At 45.8% G+C, this 13,162-nt stretch overlaps 1 protein-coding gene across 1 annotated transcript in view; it reads left to right on the top strand.

The window, feature by feature from the left end:
* The window catches only part of LOC103925641 (ovalbumin-related protein Y-like), a 5,886-nt gene extending 4,230 nt beyond the window's left edge, over nucleotides 1-1,656 (top strand). Inside the window, 2 exon segments of the mRNA XM_009334377.1 lie at nucleotides 227-454; nucleotides 1,246-1,656. Coding sequence (XP_009332652.1) covers nucleotides 227-454; nucleotides 1,246-1,656 — 639 coding nt within the window.
* The last annotated feature ends 11,506 nt before the right edge of the window (nucleotides 1,657-13,162 follow it).

Here is a 13,162-nt window from a genome sequence, read left to right as displayed (position 1 = left end):
TTCTGGTCAGGAAGCCAGGCTGTTGGATTGCACAGCCAGCAGGCTGGCTGTTACACATACAACCTGTTGCTGTCACAGGTCGAGCGATTTAGCTGGGCCCCTCGCTGTCAGGTTTGCAAGAGCTGTGTCTGACCAGAGCACACCAAGCAGGCAAGAGAGGAAAATGGAGACACAGCTCTTCTTCAAAGGCAACATGCTTGAAGATCGAGACCTGTCCCTTTCAAAGGGCTTGTACATTTGCCTGCCTAAAGAAAAAATTGCTCCCCGGTCACGTCGTCTCACGTTTCTGTTTTTGCAGCAAGAAAGCAGACCTGTGCAAATGATGTGTCAGAACGGTACCTTCAAAGTGGCCGCGGTGGCTGCAGAGAACATGAAGATCCTGGAGCTTCCGTACGCCAGCGGGGAGCTGAGCATGTTGGTGCTGTTGCCTGATGACATCTCTGGCCTGGAGCAGGTATGGCCCTGGCAGGGGAAGCAGAGGAGTTACCACTTCAGTGGGACTTGGCTGCCGTCAGAGCTTTTGCTGGCCATTTACATCCCAGCTGCCCACACCACGGCTGTGCTGGGCAGACGGGAGCGCCACAGCTGCCCAGGTGCTCAGGCAGAGACTGGCCTCTTAGGAGAGCCCTGGACTCAGCCTAGTAAAATGAAGGCAAAGGAGCGTAGCGCTGCTGTAGCCCTGCAGAAGAGGATGGTGCTATACGCAGCGATCTCCATCGGTACCAGAAACAGACATGCCAGCAGGATTTTTTTTCCTTTTGAGTGATTTCAATCTTCCAGGGGAGCACTCAATGGTTTGCTAAACAAGACAAGTTTACCCAAGGAGAACTAAAAAAGGAAGTGATGAGGAAAGCATTCCAAGAGCTGACTAAAAGGAAAATGGGAAAAGGAGCATTAAAAGGAACTAAGATGAGGGAAGGGATCAATAAAATATGCTCCGGGAGGAACAGTTTTGGGGCCAATTTGATTTGATGTTTTCAAGAACTGCATTTTCACAAAAAAAAGCCTTGACGTGATGAAGACATTTTCAGATGACAAAGCTTTGGAGAACTTTGTCGAGACAATGAGCTATAGGCTGTAGTCAGGAGGAAGCATACAGGATAAACAAATACATTTAAGATTAAGTATCGGTTCTATTGTGTAGACAAAGTAAATGGAAAAAAATAGTAATAAGTGGTATAAAGACAGGCATTAAGGCCATGGCACTTTTGTCTCAGGCATTTCATTCCCTGCCTCTCTTTGCAGCTTGAGAACAAAATCAGCTTTGAAAAACTTATGGAGTGGAGCAGTCCCAATGTGATGGAAAAGAGGAGAGTGAAAGTGTACCTCCCGCGCATGAAGATTGAGGAAAAATATAACCTCACATCTGTCTTAATGGCCTTGGGAATGACCGACCTGTTCCGTCCTTCGGCCAATCTGTCTGGCATCTCTTCAGCAGAGAGCCTGAAGATATCTGAGGTCATCCATGAGGCGTACATGGAAGTCAGTGAAGAGGGCACCGAGATGGCAGGCTCAGCGGGCTCAGAGGGCGTGATGGAAGACACCAAACATTCCTCTGAATTTGAAGAATTTAGGGCTGACCACCCTTTCCTTTTCTTGATCAAACACAATCCAACCAACAGCATCCTCTTCTTTGGTAGATATTGTTCCCCCTAAAGAAAGAAAAATAGCTGGAAATAATGCTTGCCTCCCCCTCAGAAACAGACCCCCTTTACCGTAACATTGTAGCGTAATCTCATCTCTTTAATATTTTCTCCAAGTGGAAAGGCTTCAATATCTAGGGAGATATTCTTGAAGAAGTGTGTGACTTTTCATATCTTTTACGTGCAGGTATTTCTGCTCACAGAGCTTGTATTCAGGACTTATATCCAGGATTGAATGAGAATTTCAGGAGGTAGTTTTTTAATATTTCCCATTGTCATTGAATAATTTAAGAGACAGGTCCACTGTTTTGATTTTTGTGAGAAATCCTGCCACTGCTATTGAGAAACTGGTTTCTCTATAGGAGTTCTGTGAAATAAACATAGCTTTCAGAATAATCCTGGTCCTTTCTGTTTAACTTGCTGGGCTACCATCCTGGAATAGAAGCTTGGACAACTTGCAGATCAAATTCTTAACTTCAGCAAAGCATTCTTCTTCCAGGAATGCATTTGGGCTTGCTGCACGTACTATAAGGCTGTGTCTCTTGTTTTGAGGGAGCTTACAGAAAGTCTACCATTTCTTCATAAATTATCATCTCCAAATAAAACATCTTCCTGACTGATACAATTTCCCATCTTCATTCCAGTGACATATGATTGATTTATGAATGTTAATTGGTGGTCCTTCTATGTATTCTAATAAAAGCATTGCAAACTAAATGCGTCATTACCTATTCTGGGTTACCACACAACACAACCTGAAACATGATACAGTGGGTAACGATTATTGACAGAAGTGGTTTAGACTAGGATTTGGATCCTATTTTCAAAACTAGAAGGTACCTATACATGAAGTCACTAAACAGCTTAAGAATGTTTTTAAAAATTTTGAGCTTAAGCAAGGTAATCCCTACAGTTCCTATACTTACCTTGAGCTTATCTCCACATAGCATATCAAATAACTAAATGATTTGAGTTTGTCATTGTATTTCCAGATAGGTTTAAAAGATTCCCTCTAAGTAAATATATCAGGGTGATGCCTATGAGATATAACTTCACAAACATGAGAAGAGTGTTTGTCTTAAAAGGTGGACTGCTTCAGCTCCCTCATACCCACAGGAATCATACGAGGAAATCTTTCTTATTGCCTCTTGATGTGATAATCCTCTAGAGATGTTATTGCCTATTTCACGGTCTTTAGAGGGAAGGTTCTTTAGGCTACAGTTTATCTAATAACAAAGATTATTAGTGTTAATTGTTGAGTTAAGCAATCTCTCGTGCTGGGATACACATGCAGAACTGTAAATTACAGTATCAGTACTTTAAAAGTGTTTAAAAAAGGAGACACAGGGCAGTATTTGGAGCTGCCTCAACCATTTGTGAAGTCAGCATTAAATATAACTTGAAATGATGATGCTGGCAGCAGGGAAACACATTTTCATACCTGCTATGAAGTCTCTGGGACAACTGCAAATACTGGTCATCCCAAGACAGTCATAAAGGATTAGCTATGGTTAACACAAGTATTCAAGCAAAAAAGTATTTCAAGAGATATGACATTTCAAGGTTTACTGTGTACTTTATGGTCTGCTTCCTTATAGCCAAAAGCAGTCAACAGGGTTTTGCTAAAACTAAAAAAAAAAAGAAAAACAAAAAGAAAAAGGCAGGACTTCTTAGGACATTGTCCTAAGGAGAACAGTGTGCAAGGTTATTAAGCAATTATAAAACTGTTATTAACCTGAAATAAACATGTCTGTCACTCTGCACTTTCTAGGTACAATAATAGTAAAACTATCAACATTCATTATGGAAGTATTTATTACATAACTTGAAGAAAACAGCTATGCTATTGATTAATCTTTCTTCTGCTTGACGGTCATTTTAAAGCAAAGAAATGGAGAAAATCAAGGGGAAATGGTAAGCAGCTTCCTAAAACTATACATGAGAGAGGTTTTCAAGGCACAGAGTCCACCTAATGTCCTCACTGTGAAACAGAAGCATTTGACTCTTGTTTTAAACTGGTCCTTCAGGTGTCACTAGGGATATGAAGTGATGTCTATCAGTCTTCTGAAAGACAGACATCTGTTGAAAACTAAGTTTGGGACCTTAATGTAGGTTCCGATTTTGCTCTTATTTTAATTTTTGTGCAAGCAGATGATTCTGATCCATATACTGAAAATGTAGACCAGTGGCACTGTGCTTGGAACCCAGTAATTTTTTAAGAAAAATACGAAATATTATGTGTGAAAGTCCAGAGGCATTTTAAGATGTCTGTGCCCTGAATGAAAAAAAAAATATCACAGTCAAATACTGTAGAATGGATAGAGCTATTTGGTTTATGAAGGAGAAAATGTCCTCCATAGAGGCTAAAATGAGAGGTAAAAGTGGAGATTCAACAAAGTTGAATAAAATCTACACCGCCCCCCCCCATACTGATGGCTGGGCCCAGAACTGTGCCTGTGCATTGCTGGTCTGGGCCAGCAGGACCTGCTGTAAAGGAGCTGCCACAGTGAATGTGCCTGCTGCAGCCCCCATGGGAAGCAATTCTGCAAGGAGCAGCATGGAGGGTGTTACAAAGGGATGAGGGAAGAGCAGCCATGAGGGGAGCAAACACTGACTGCTGCTTCTGAGCTCTGAAGTCCAGCAAGAATTTAAAAACATGAATCCCCATTCCCACAAAGTCTAGGTGTTGTCCAATAGTCCTTTTTGTTTCCTGGCAGCATGATTGAAGTTGGTATGTCAATAATTGCCATCTGTCCATCTGCTACACTCCATTTTCACTATGTGCTGTGTTGTTCTGGATACACAGTACGGCTAGGGGTCTGTGGAAAAAAAACAGCCACGTGCAATCACATTCTTTTTAATGCTGCATAGGACAGCATTAGAAGTGCTCTGTGGACTAAGTGCGCCTTTCCTTATGTCATTTGGGGAAGGGTTGGAGCTGACATATCTTCTCTGCCCTTTGGGGAATATAACTGTCTGAGACCTTTCCACACTTCTCTGCACATTTGACTTGCAAGAAAGGCCTACCTTCTCCTAAGAAAACCAAATCCATGGCTGAAGGCACAAGACATTTCAGGCAGTATGCTCTTATCATAGTCACCAGAGGAAGAACACTCAGAGAACCTCCTGGACTCCAGGGGGAAAGCTGTCCTGGGCTCCCAAATGATATTTGAGAAAGTACAGCACACTGAATCAAACTGAAAGCTATGTATTGGCTGGGAAGGATTTGACACGGAGCAGTGGTTCAGTTTTCTGTTTCTTGTGGCTAGTGAGCTAAGATTCATCAATCTGGAAAAGAGACTGCAGAGAGGGGATTGTCAAGCAGCAGCAGAGGTGAGGCTGCTCGGCAAGGGAAGGGGACCAAGGGCAGCAGGTGACAGCAAGACCAACAGGGCAGGGGCCTCCCCGATAAGTCATTCAGTGCTACAGTTCCCAATGCAACCGCCGCAGTCCAGTGATTCCCAAACAAGCCTGTAGCAATGAGGTAGGTCAAATATCAAGCCCGGAGTTTAAGTCCATGGGTCAGGGTCTGTAGTGGTCCTAACCTGAAGAGCGTTGTATATTGAGGAGTTAGTGACCCACATAAAAGTTGAACTGATCAGGCAGAGGCATATGATGTGCTGTGCTATGTTATGCTGTACATATCGCTTGGCCTCCAGGACTATACTGTGCTGTATGTATCACGTGGCTGCAGGATAAACTTAGCCTACTAATCATAATGGAGGAGCTTGTAGATGGCCCTGGATTGGCGCCTGGTGATGATGCTGCCGGCACATCCTTGTCTGTATCTTGAAGTGAAGGAGCTTGTTTCTGTATAAATATACTTTTCTTCAACAGTAGAAATGATTAACAGAGCTGTTTACTTCTAAGAACATACTTATAAAAGCTGTAAAGATCACACCACCAGTGAACCTCTGCATGCATGGGATATATGCACAGTGTGCTGTGCCCTGAATAAAGATCCATCCAATGCCACACAGGCTGGGGTTCCCACCATCTGAAGGGACATGAAATTATCTATGCTACCTCCTTTTTCCCTCTCATGTTATCTCCAATAAATTGCATTTTAATCAGTTTCTTACTAGTGTCCAAAACGAACACTTGAAGTGGTGCATTACAGGGTCCAGCTGGGTGAGGTTCATGGCCAGGCACAGGCATGCAAGGTAGCAAGGACCACAATCAAAAGACTCAGTCTAAATGCTTCTCTTAAGTGAGGGGGATGTAGACCCCCACAGATGCATCTTATAGCTGTGTCACAAACAGCGCTCTGATTCAAGGCTGGACAGTTGCTTCAGATGTGCCTAAGCCCAGGCAGCCAAACTCCTAGGAGAGGGATGATGTTCTCAAGAGCAGAGGTTTCTGAAGTTCTGGATGATATGGGGACAAGGACAGAGATTGACTATTTAGTATCTCTTCTGACACAGGAACTTAAGGGTTTTAGAAGAAGTTAGTAGAAAACAGTTAAAAAAAACGCACATAGAGGTAGCTGACAACAAACAGGTAGCTGAATGATGGACCTCATGGTCAAAGGATGCTGGAGATTATAAAATTCTGCATTATTTTAAAGGGAGACTTGACAAAACCATGGCAGCAAAATCCATTGAAAGGTAATAAATATATTGAAAATACTACCAGCTATTGAAGTCCCAGGACTGAAAACAGCCAATGTTAGGACCCTGATGGCATGACCAGCCTCAGCAGGAGCCTTCACCCACACCCTCTGCGCATGGGTCCAGGAGCCTGTATTGGGCACCAGCACCATTTTGGTATGAGGGGTAATCTTGGTGAGGAGGATGTGAACTGTCCTCAGCCAGTCACAGCCAGTTGCAGCTGGCCCTGTAATGGATGAAAAGAACTCATTGTATGCCAAATCTTCAGACAGAGGAGCATATGGCACCTCTGCTCAAGCGTAATTAAGAAAGGGTGGCAGAAGAAATGTGAGAGAGGTGTTCGGAGAAACAAAAGAGAGGAGACACATGGAAGGAGATGTTATTGAGAGCACAGCTGAAGCCACACTCTTGGGAGGAGGTGCTCCATGCCAGAGGAGGCACCTCTGAGGGACTGCAGCCACAGGTAACCCATGCCAGGGCAGTGACAACCAGAGGGATTGCAGTCCACAGATGACCAACACTGGAGCAAGGACATCCCTGTGGAACTGCAGCCCATGGAGCAGACTAGAGCACAGGAAAAAAGCGGGCAGCAACAATTGGCAGATAGAAACAGTTATACACCAACCCAACCTCTTGCCTTGCCTTCTGCCTCACCAAAGGGACTGGGAAGCACTGAGTGCAACAAGAAAGCTGAAACTAGGAAGTGGAGAAGGAGAGTTTTTGGACTGAAGTTGAGTGTGGGGAAGAGGGATGAAAGGTCTAAGCATCTGTTTCATAGTTTGTTACATTGTTACATTCAATACCTGAATCAAAACCAAAAATTTTATGTTAATCCGCAAGAACAAGAAATAATTTGAAACTCCCCAAGTCAAGACTGTTGCCCACAACAGAAGCCAATCTCAGCTGAGCCTTGGCCCTTCAGTCCCTGCCTGAAGTACACTGTAGGTGTGCCTGTCTCCAGGCCTGCCTCCTGATGGACTTCAGACCCAAGCCTTGTAGCCTTGTCTCCAGGCCCATCTCTTTTGCTCCTATAGTGGGTGACAGGGCCCTGAGTGCACTAATAAGCCTTTAATGGTTCTGACCAACCACACCTGAAGCCTCTACCCACACCTATGGGCCCAGGAGCTGTATTTAAGCTATGCTCTGGACCTTCAGTCCCTCTCTGTGCTACATCAGAGGTGTACCAGTCTCCAGTTCAAACACAGCTGTGCCCATGCCTGGTCAAGGACTCCTAGTGTGACCTTGGCCCTGCCTTGTGATCACTGGACCTGAGCCTAGCTTTGATGTGTGAATTGACTTCCTGGCTTCTCTTTGGACCTGCCTCATAGCCATGACATTGCCTTATGATCTGGACTCATGTTTGGAGCTGGCTGTGATCTCAGGGCCTGCTCTGCCAAGATCCTGTGGGACTGAGCCCTGGCTGGTGAGGCTCCTGCCCTGCTGGCTGTGGGATCCCCCTTGCCTCCTGGTTTGTCTTTCCTTGGGGAGAAGGTGGCCCTTGCTGCTCCCAGCACCAAGGAGCCCGGTCTGTGGTCATGCAGGGCCTCGTCCTTACAAAACTTCCTGAACTCTCCACAGCACTCACCAGTTACTCAGTCCCAGGCTCCTGAGTGAACTCCCTTTCACCCAGCTGGACCTTCAATCCCCCCCAGCTTGTGCCCGGCCCAGCCTCCGGGGCCTGTCGGGGCAGCCTGACCACCTCACTCAGCCCCAGGCCTCTCATGCCATGTCCCTTTCCAACCCATTGTCCCTGCCCTGGCTCTGTGTCCCCTGAAACAGCTCGCTAACACCCCACAGCCACTGAGCCACTCCTGAACCCAGGCATCTGTAATGAGTGAGGACGCACCTTGCTCAGAGGGGAGGCTGCTGTGCCTGAGCCCTGAGGGCGCTAACAGCCCTCACTGGCCCTGACCTCCCATGGGGCCTTCCCAGCCTGGCATACGGCCTAGGACCCCGTGTCACCCCCCCGGGGCCATCAGCACCTGCCCCAGTGACGCCACAGCGGGGCCAGTCTCCAACTCCCCACAGCCTTGCCCTGCCTAGCTATGGGCCCTCTTGATCCTAGCTTGCAGACTGATTTCCTGGCTTGACCTTGGACCTGCCCTGTCACTGTGATACTGCCTTACGATCTGAACACTTGGTTGGATCTGGCCACCATTTCAGGGTCTGTCCTGCTTCCCTTGCTCAGGTACCATGGGACTGGGCCCTGGTCAGTGTTTTGGACAACCCTATCCCGCTGGCTCTTGTCCCTGCGGCTCCCATCCCACAGGGAGCAGCCAGCTCTCACTGCTCCCTGACCCTGGGCTCCTCAGATGGACCCTGGCCCTGGTTCTTCTCTTGCTGTGTCCGGGGCTGTTGATGGACCCTGTTACTGGCATTCAGCTCTGCCTCCCTGGGGTCAGACTTTGTGGTGTGGTACCAGTTGATGAAGGCATTGCCTACCCTGGGGTGACCCTTGGCCCGGCTCACTGTCCTCATGGAGCAGACCTGCTCCTGCTGCTCCTGGTAGTCCAGCTAATTTTCCGCTCACATTATTGTCTGCTTACTCAGTCTCTATCTCTCTAATCTGGCTACAAGGATACTCTTGGAGATTATACTGAAGGCCTTACTAAAGTCAAGGTGTACCACATCCTTTACTCTCCCCTTGTTTATAGAACAAGCCATCCCATCCTAGAAGAAAATGAGGTTGGTCAAGAGAGATTTGCCCTTGGTAAATCCATGCTGGCTTTTCCCATCACCTTTTATTCCTTCATGTATCTTGAAATGCTCCCAGGAGGCTTTGCTTCATAGTCTTCTGTAGTGATCTGAACTCGAATACAATTGTACATCAAGGAGTTAGTAATCCACATTAACAGTTGACACAAGAAGGCACAGACCTGAGCTGTGCCGAGCGTATAGGTTGGCTTCCCATCCTGTGCTGTGCTGCACATACCCCTGGGCTACAGGGTAAAGTTTGCATGCCAATCAGAAGGAAGGCGCCTGTAGATAGCTCCCACTTGGCATGGGTGATTGCACCACCTGTGTCCTTGTATTTATTGTAAAGTGAAGCAGCATGTTTTCATGTGAACATCCTTTTGTTTCACAGTAGAAATGAATAGAATTGTTTACTTCTTTAGAAAATCCTGCAAGTGCTCTAAAGACCAAATTGTCAGTGAACATCTATCTCCATGGATGAGACCTGCATTGCATGCCATGCCTTGCCTGGTGGTCTGTCCAGTGCTGCACGACTTGGGGTTCCCTGCATCTGAGGGAATGTAAGATTATCTGTATTATCCTCTTTTTCCTTTTAATGTTAGCTGCAATAAATATTATTTTAATCAATAACTTACAGAGTCTGAGTGCCTTTCTTAACACAGATCATAACAAACACTAGGTCTAGTGTCTTGCAGCAGTGCACTACACCTTTTCAGTGAGTGCTGAGACCTGTAGTCTCCTGAATTCTCCTCCTTTCCCTTTCTGAAAATTGGTCACTTTTGCAAATCATCAGGAACCTTCCCCAATCATCCTGACTTTTCCTTAGTCTTCTTTTTGCTGTTCTACCTAAAGAAGCTTTTCTTACTGCCTTTCACACCCCTTGTCAGTTTTCCCTCCAGCAGAATTTTCACTTTTCAAATTCCATCACTGCATGCATGGGAAAAGCTTCTGTAGTCCTGCCAGGTGGACTGTCCTTGCTCCCACCTCTTGTGCACTTTCTTTTTGTATTTGAGCTCCGTCAGAATGAAGGCACCTTCATCATCAGAGACAGCCTGTACATTGCTTCAGCAGCAAGATATGTGGCACATATGGGAGCAAGTGAAAGGCTTTGCATGTAGGTGAGGCTAAAACTCATTCAATCACAGTGAGGAAGACCTTCAGGTTCTGGGTCAGATACTCCCATCCAGCCTGTTGCTGGCCTGTGGGATGTGACCATTGAAAGTTATGCCATGAAGGCCACATCAACCTATGTCAGATCAAATATTCATGGGCAAGCATTAAGAAATCATCAGCTGTACAATGAAGGCTGAGCCCATGTCAGGTTAAAATGAATGTAAGACCTGATATGGGATATCCCAATGACAACCAAGAGCAATGACAAATGCCCCTGTCACAGTCTGTGAACGATCAAGGCAGCACTGCAGGCAACAATGTCCGTCTCTTCAGAATGGCACAACACTGCTGCAGAAAGGTGCCAGGTGGGCTATGAGCTCCTGTCTGAAGGAGTTTGATCAGACACCTCATTTTCTTCAGACTGGGGAAAAAACACAGTCCCACAGAACAACTGAGAGAGAAACCATCATTGATAGCTACAGCACCAAGGTCTGCAATGACAACCAGTTAGACAGTCAGCTGCAGTCACTCTGGGTAAAATGATTTCTCTGTCTGTGAATGGTTGCTTCTGTCCCTCATGGAAAGGCAGCTTCCAGATTCACAATGTGGAATGAATACAAACACAAAACAATTAATATGCTCCTTCCTACTGGCAAAAGAGCAGGAACAAGGAGAAGAACAAAATCTTGAGTTCTGCATGGGTTGTTGTGATTGGATGAGAGGCTTTGGTCTGTGAGCTGACCTAGACTTCATATCCTTTTGGATAAAATGTGCCTTTTATAGTCTCAGGTGTCCAAGGCTCAGGTACTCAAGAGTCTGTTGGTTTAGGGACAGCTCCACAATGAAATGCCTGGTGGAAGAAAGGGCAGCAGAGCCTTATCTGACCTCATTCTTGGGACAAGCATTGTCAAACAAGGATGTGTGACAGAACTGTTTGTACTGCTTTGCACAGCTGTGCTGGACAGGGCAATCCATTGCCAGTTGTCCCAGGTAGCCTTCCAACTGCAGGAAGGTTTGCTTACTCTCTCTAGACCCCATGTCAAGCAGACTATACAAGACCTTTTGTCTGTTGATGCTATCCTGATGGCCTGTTCTCATCCAGGTCTTCATTTGCTCATGGGTAGATTCTGCTGCTTGCAACTGGCCTTGCATTAACTATCAGTTTGAGCACAGAAAACCAAAACAGGCCTCTAGGAAAGAGCACGGCATGTCTTTCTCATACATTATCAAAGCAGGGCTTCTTATTCTCCATGTCTTTGCTTATTGTGGGTGTGTTATGAACCTGAAACTCCAATTCTTGGAGAGAAAGCATGGCTTTTGTATAGCTCATGAAACAAAGCTCTCCATCAAACACATACAAAACTGTTGTGCAGGTCTGGAACCAGGACATTACACAGAAGTCAAATTTACCAGGTATAAAAAACACCTTTGGGATCATTTTTATTCTACACTTGCAGTGTGATGGTGTGAAAAAACTGCAGCTGCTTCCTGCATATGTTTGTAGGTCCTAAAAATACAGGCCATTTATGATGAGCTGGGCCTGTGACACAAGTCTGGACACTTATGTAATTCATGTATGATAAAGCAGATTAAGGGAAGGGGAATTATGGTTGATTAGGAGAGAGGCTTGAGGGACACTTGGAAGGCAGATTTGACTGAGTTAAATGAACTAGCCAAGTCTTATATGCAGCAATAAAAGACCAGTGCAGTAGAAATAGAAATAAATCCCTGTGAAGACAAAGTGGCCCTGAACAAAAAAGGGATCAAGAGTGAAAATAGTGGCATAGATCTGAGGTTCACTATAAACAGTGTGAGAAAACAGGTTATTAGGTGTAGACACATAGATTCATAGAACCATGGGATATCTCAAGTTGGAAGGGACCCATTAGGATCATCAAGTCCAACTCCTTCCTCCTCACAGGACTGCCTAAAACTAAACCATAGGACTAAGAGCATTGTCCAGACGTTCCTTGAACTCTGACAGGCTTGGTGCTGTGACCACTTCCCTGGGCAGCCTGTTCCAGTGACCGACCACCCTCTCAGTGAAGAACCTTTTCCTCATGTCCCATCTGAACTTCCCCTGATGCAGCTTCATTCCATTTCCTCGTGTCCTAACGCTGGTCACCAGAGAGAGGAGATCAGCACCTCCCTCTCCACTGCCCCCCTTGAGGAAGTTGAGGACTGCAATGAGCCTTCTCTTCTCCAAGCTCAACAAACCAAGCGACCTCAGTTGCTCCTTGTAAGTCTTGCCCTTCCACCATCTTGATCGCCCTCCTCTGGACACACTCTCATTATTTGATGTCCTTTTTATATTGAGGTGCCCAAAACTGCACACAGCACTCGAGGTGGGGCCGCACCAGTGCAGTGTAGAGTGGGACAATCACCTCCCTCGACCAGCTAGCTATGCTGTGCTTGATGCACCCCAGGGCATGGCTGGCCCTTTTGGCTGCCAGGGCACACTGTTGACTCATGTTCAACTTGCCATCAGCCCAAAGCCCCAGACCTCTTTCTGCAGGGCTTCTCTCCAGCCTCTTGTCCCCCAGTTAATGCATATAACCAGGATTACCCCGTCCCAGGTGCACTTGAAATACTCCAAATAAAATGCATTTGCTTAAACATGTTTTTATTATGATTAAAGGAGCAAAAGAGTACATCCACAAGACCCGTTACTTATGGGATACATGGAAAACAATTTGAATAGTAACATGCCATATTTGGCGATGACAATTGAGCCAAAAAGGTTTAAGGAGAAATATGAATTATAAGATTTCTGTAACGCATCTTTAGAAAGCGAGGAAGAGCCTTGCAGTACCTGGAGCACAAAGAAAAAGCAATTGCCTTGGCAGAGTAGGAATGGTTGGTGACAGTTTAGAGTTTTATCTGGGAGCTTTCGAGTGACTAATTCTGGAGGAGTCACCACGAAGCTTGGCCATAGAGAAACCGGGCTTGCTTAGAAGGCTGCATTTTTTCCCATAGAACTTCTGCTGATAGAATCATAGAATCATAGAACAGTTTGGGTTGGAAGAGACCTCTAAAGGTCATCTATTCCGAACCCCCTGCCATGGGCAGGGACATCTTCAACTACATCAGGTTGCTCCAAGC

The sequence above is a fragment of the Pygoscelis adeliae genome, unplaced genomic scaffold (assembly GCF_000699105.1).
Source record: "Pygoscelis adeliae isolate BGI_AS28 unplaced genomic scaffold, ASM69910v1 Scaffold951, whole genome shotgun sequence".
NCBI lineage: Eukaryota > Metazoa > Chordata > Aves > Sphenisciformes > Spheniscidae > Pygoscelis > Pygoscelis adeliae.
This window is presented reverse-complemented; position numbering and strand designations above follow the sequence as displayed.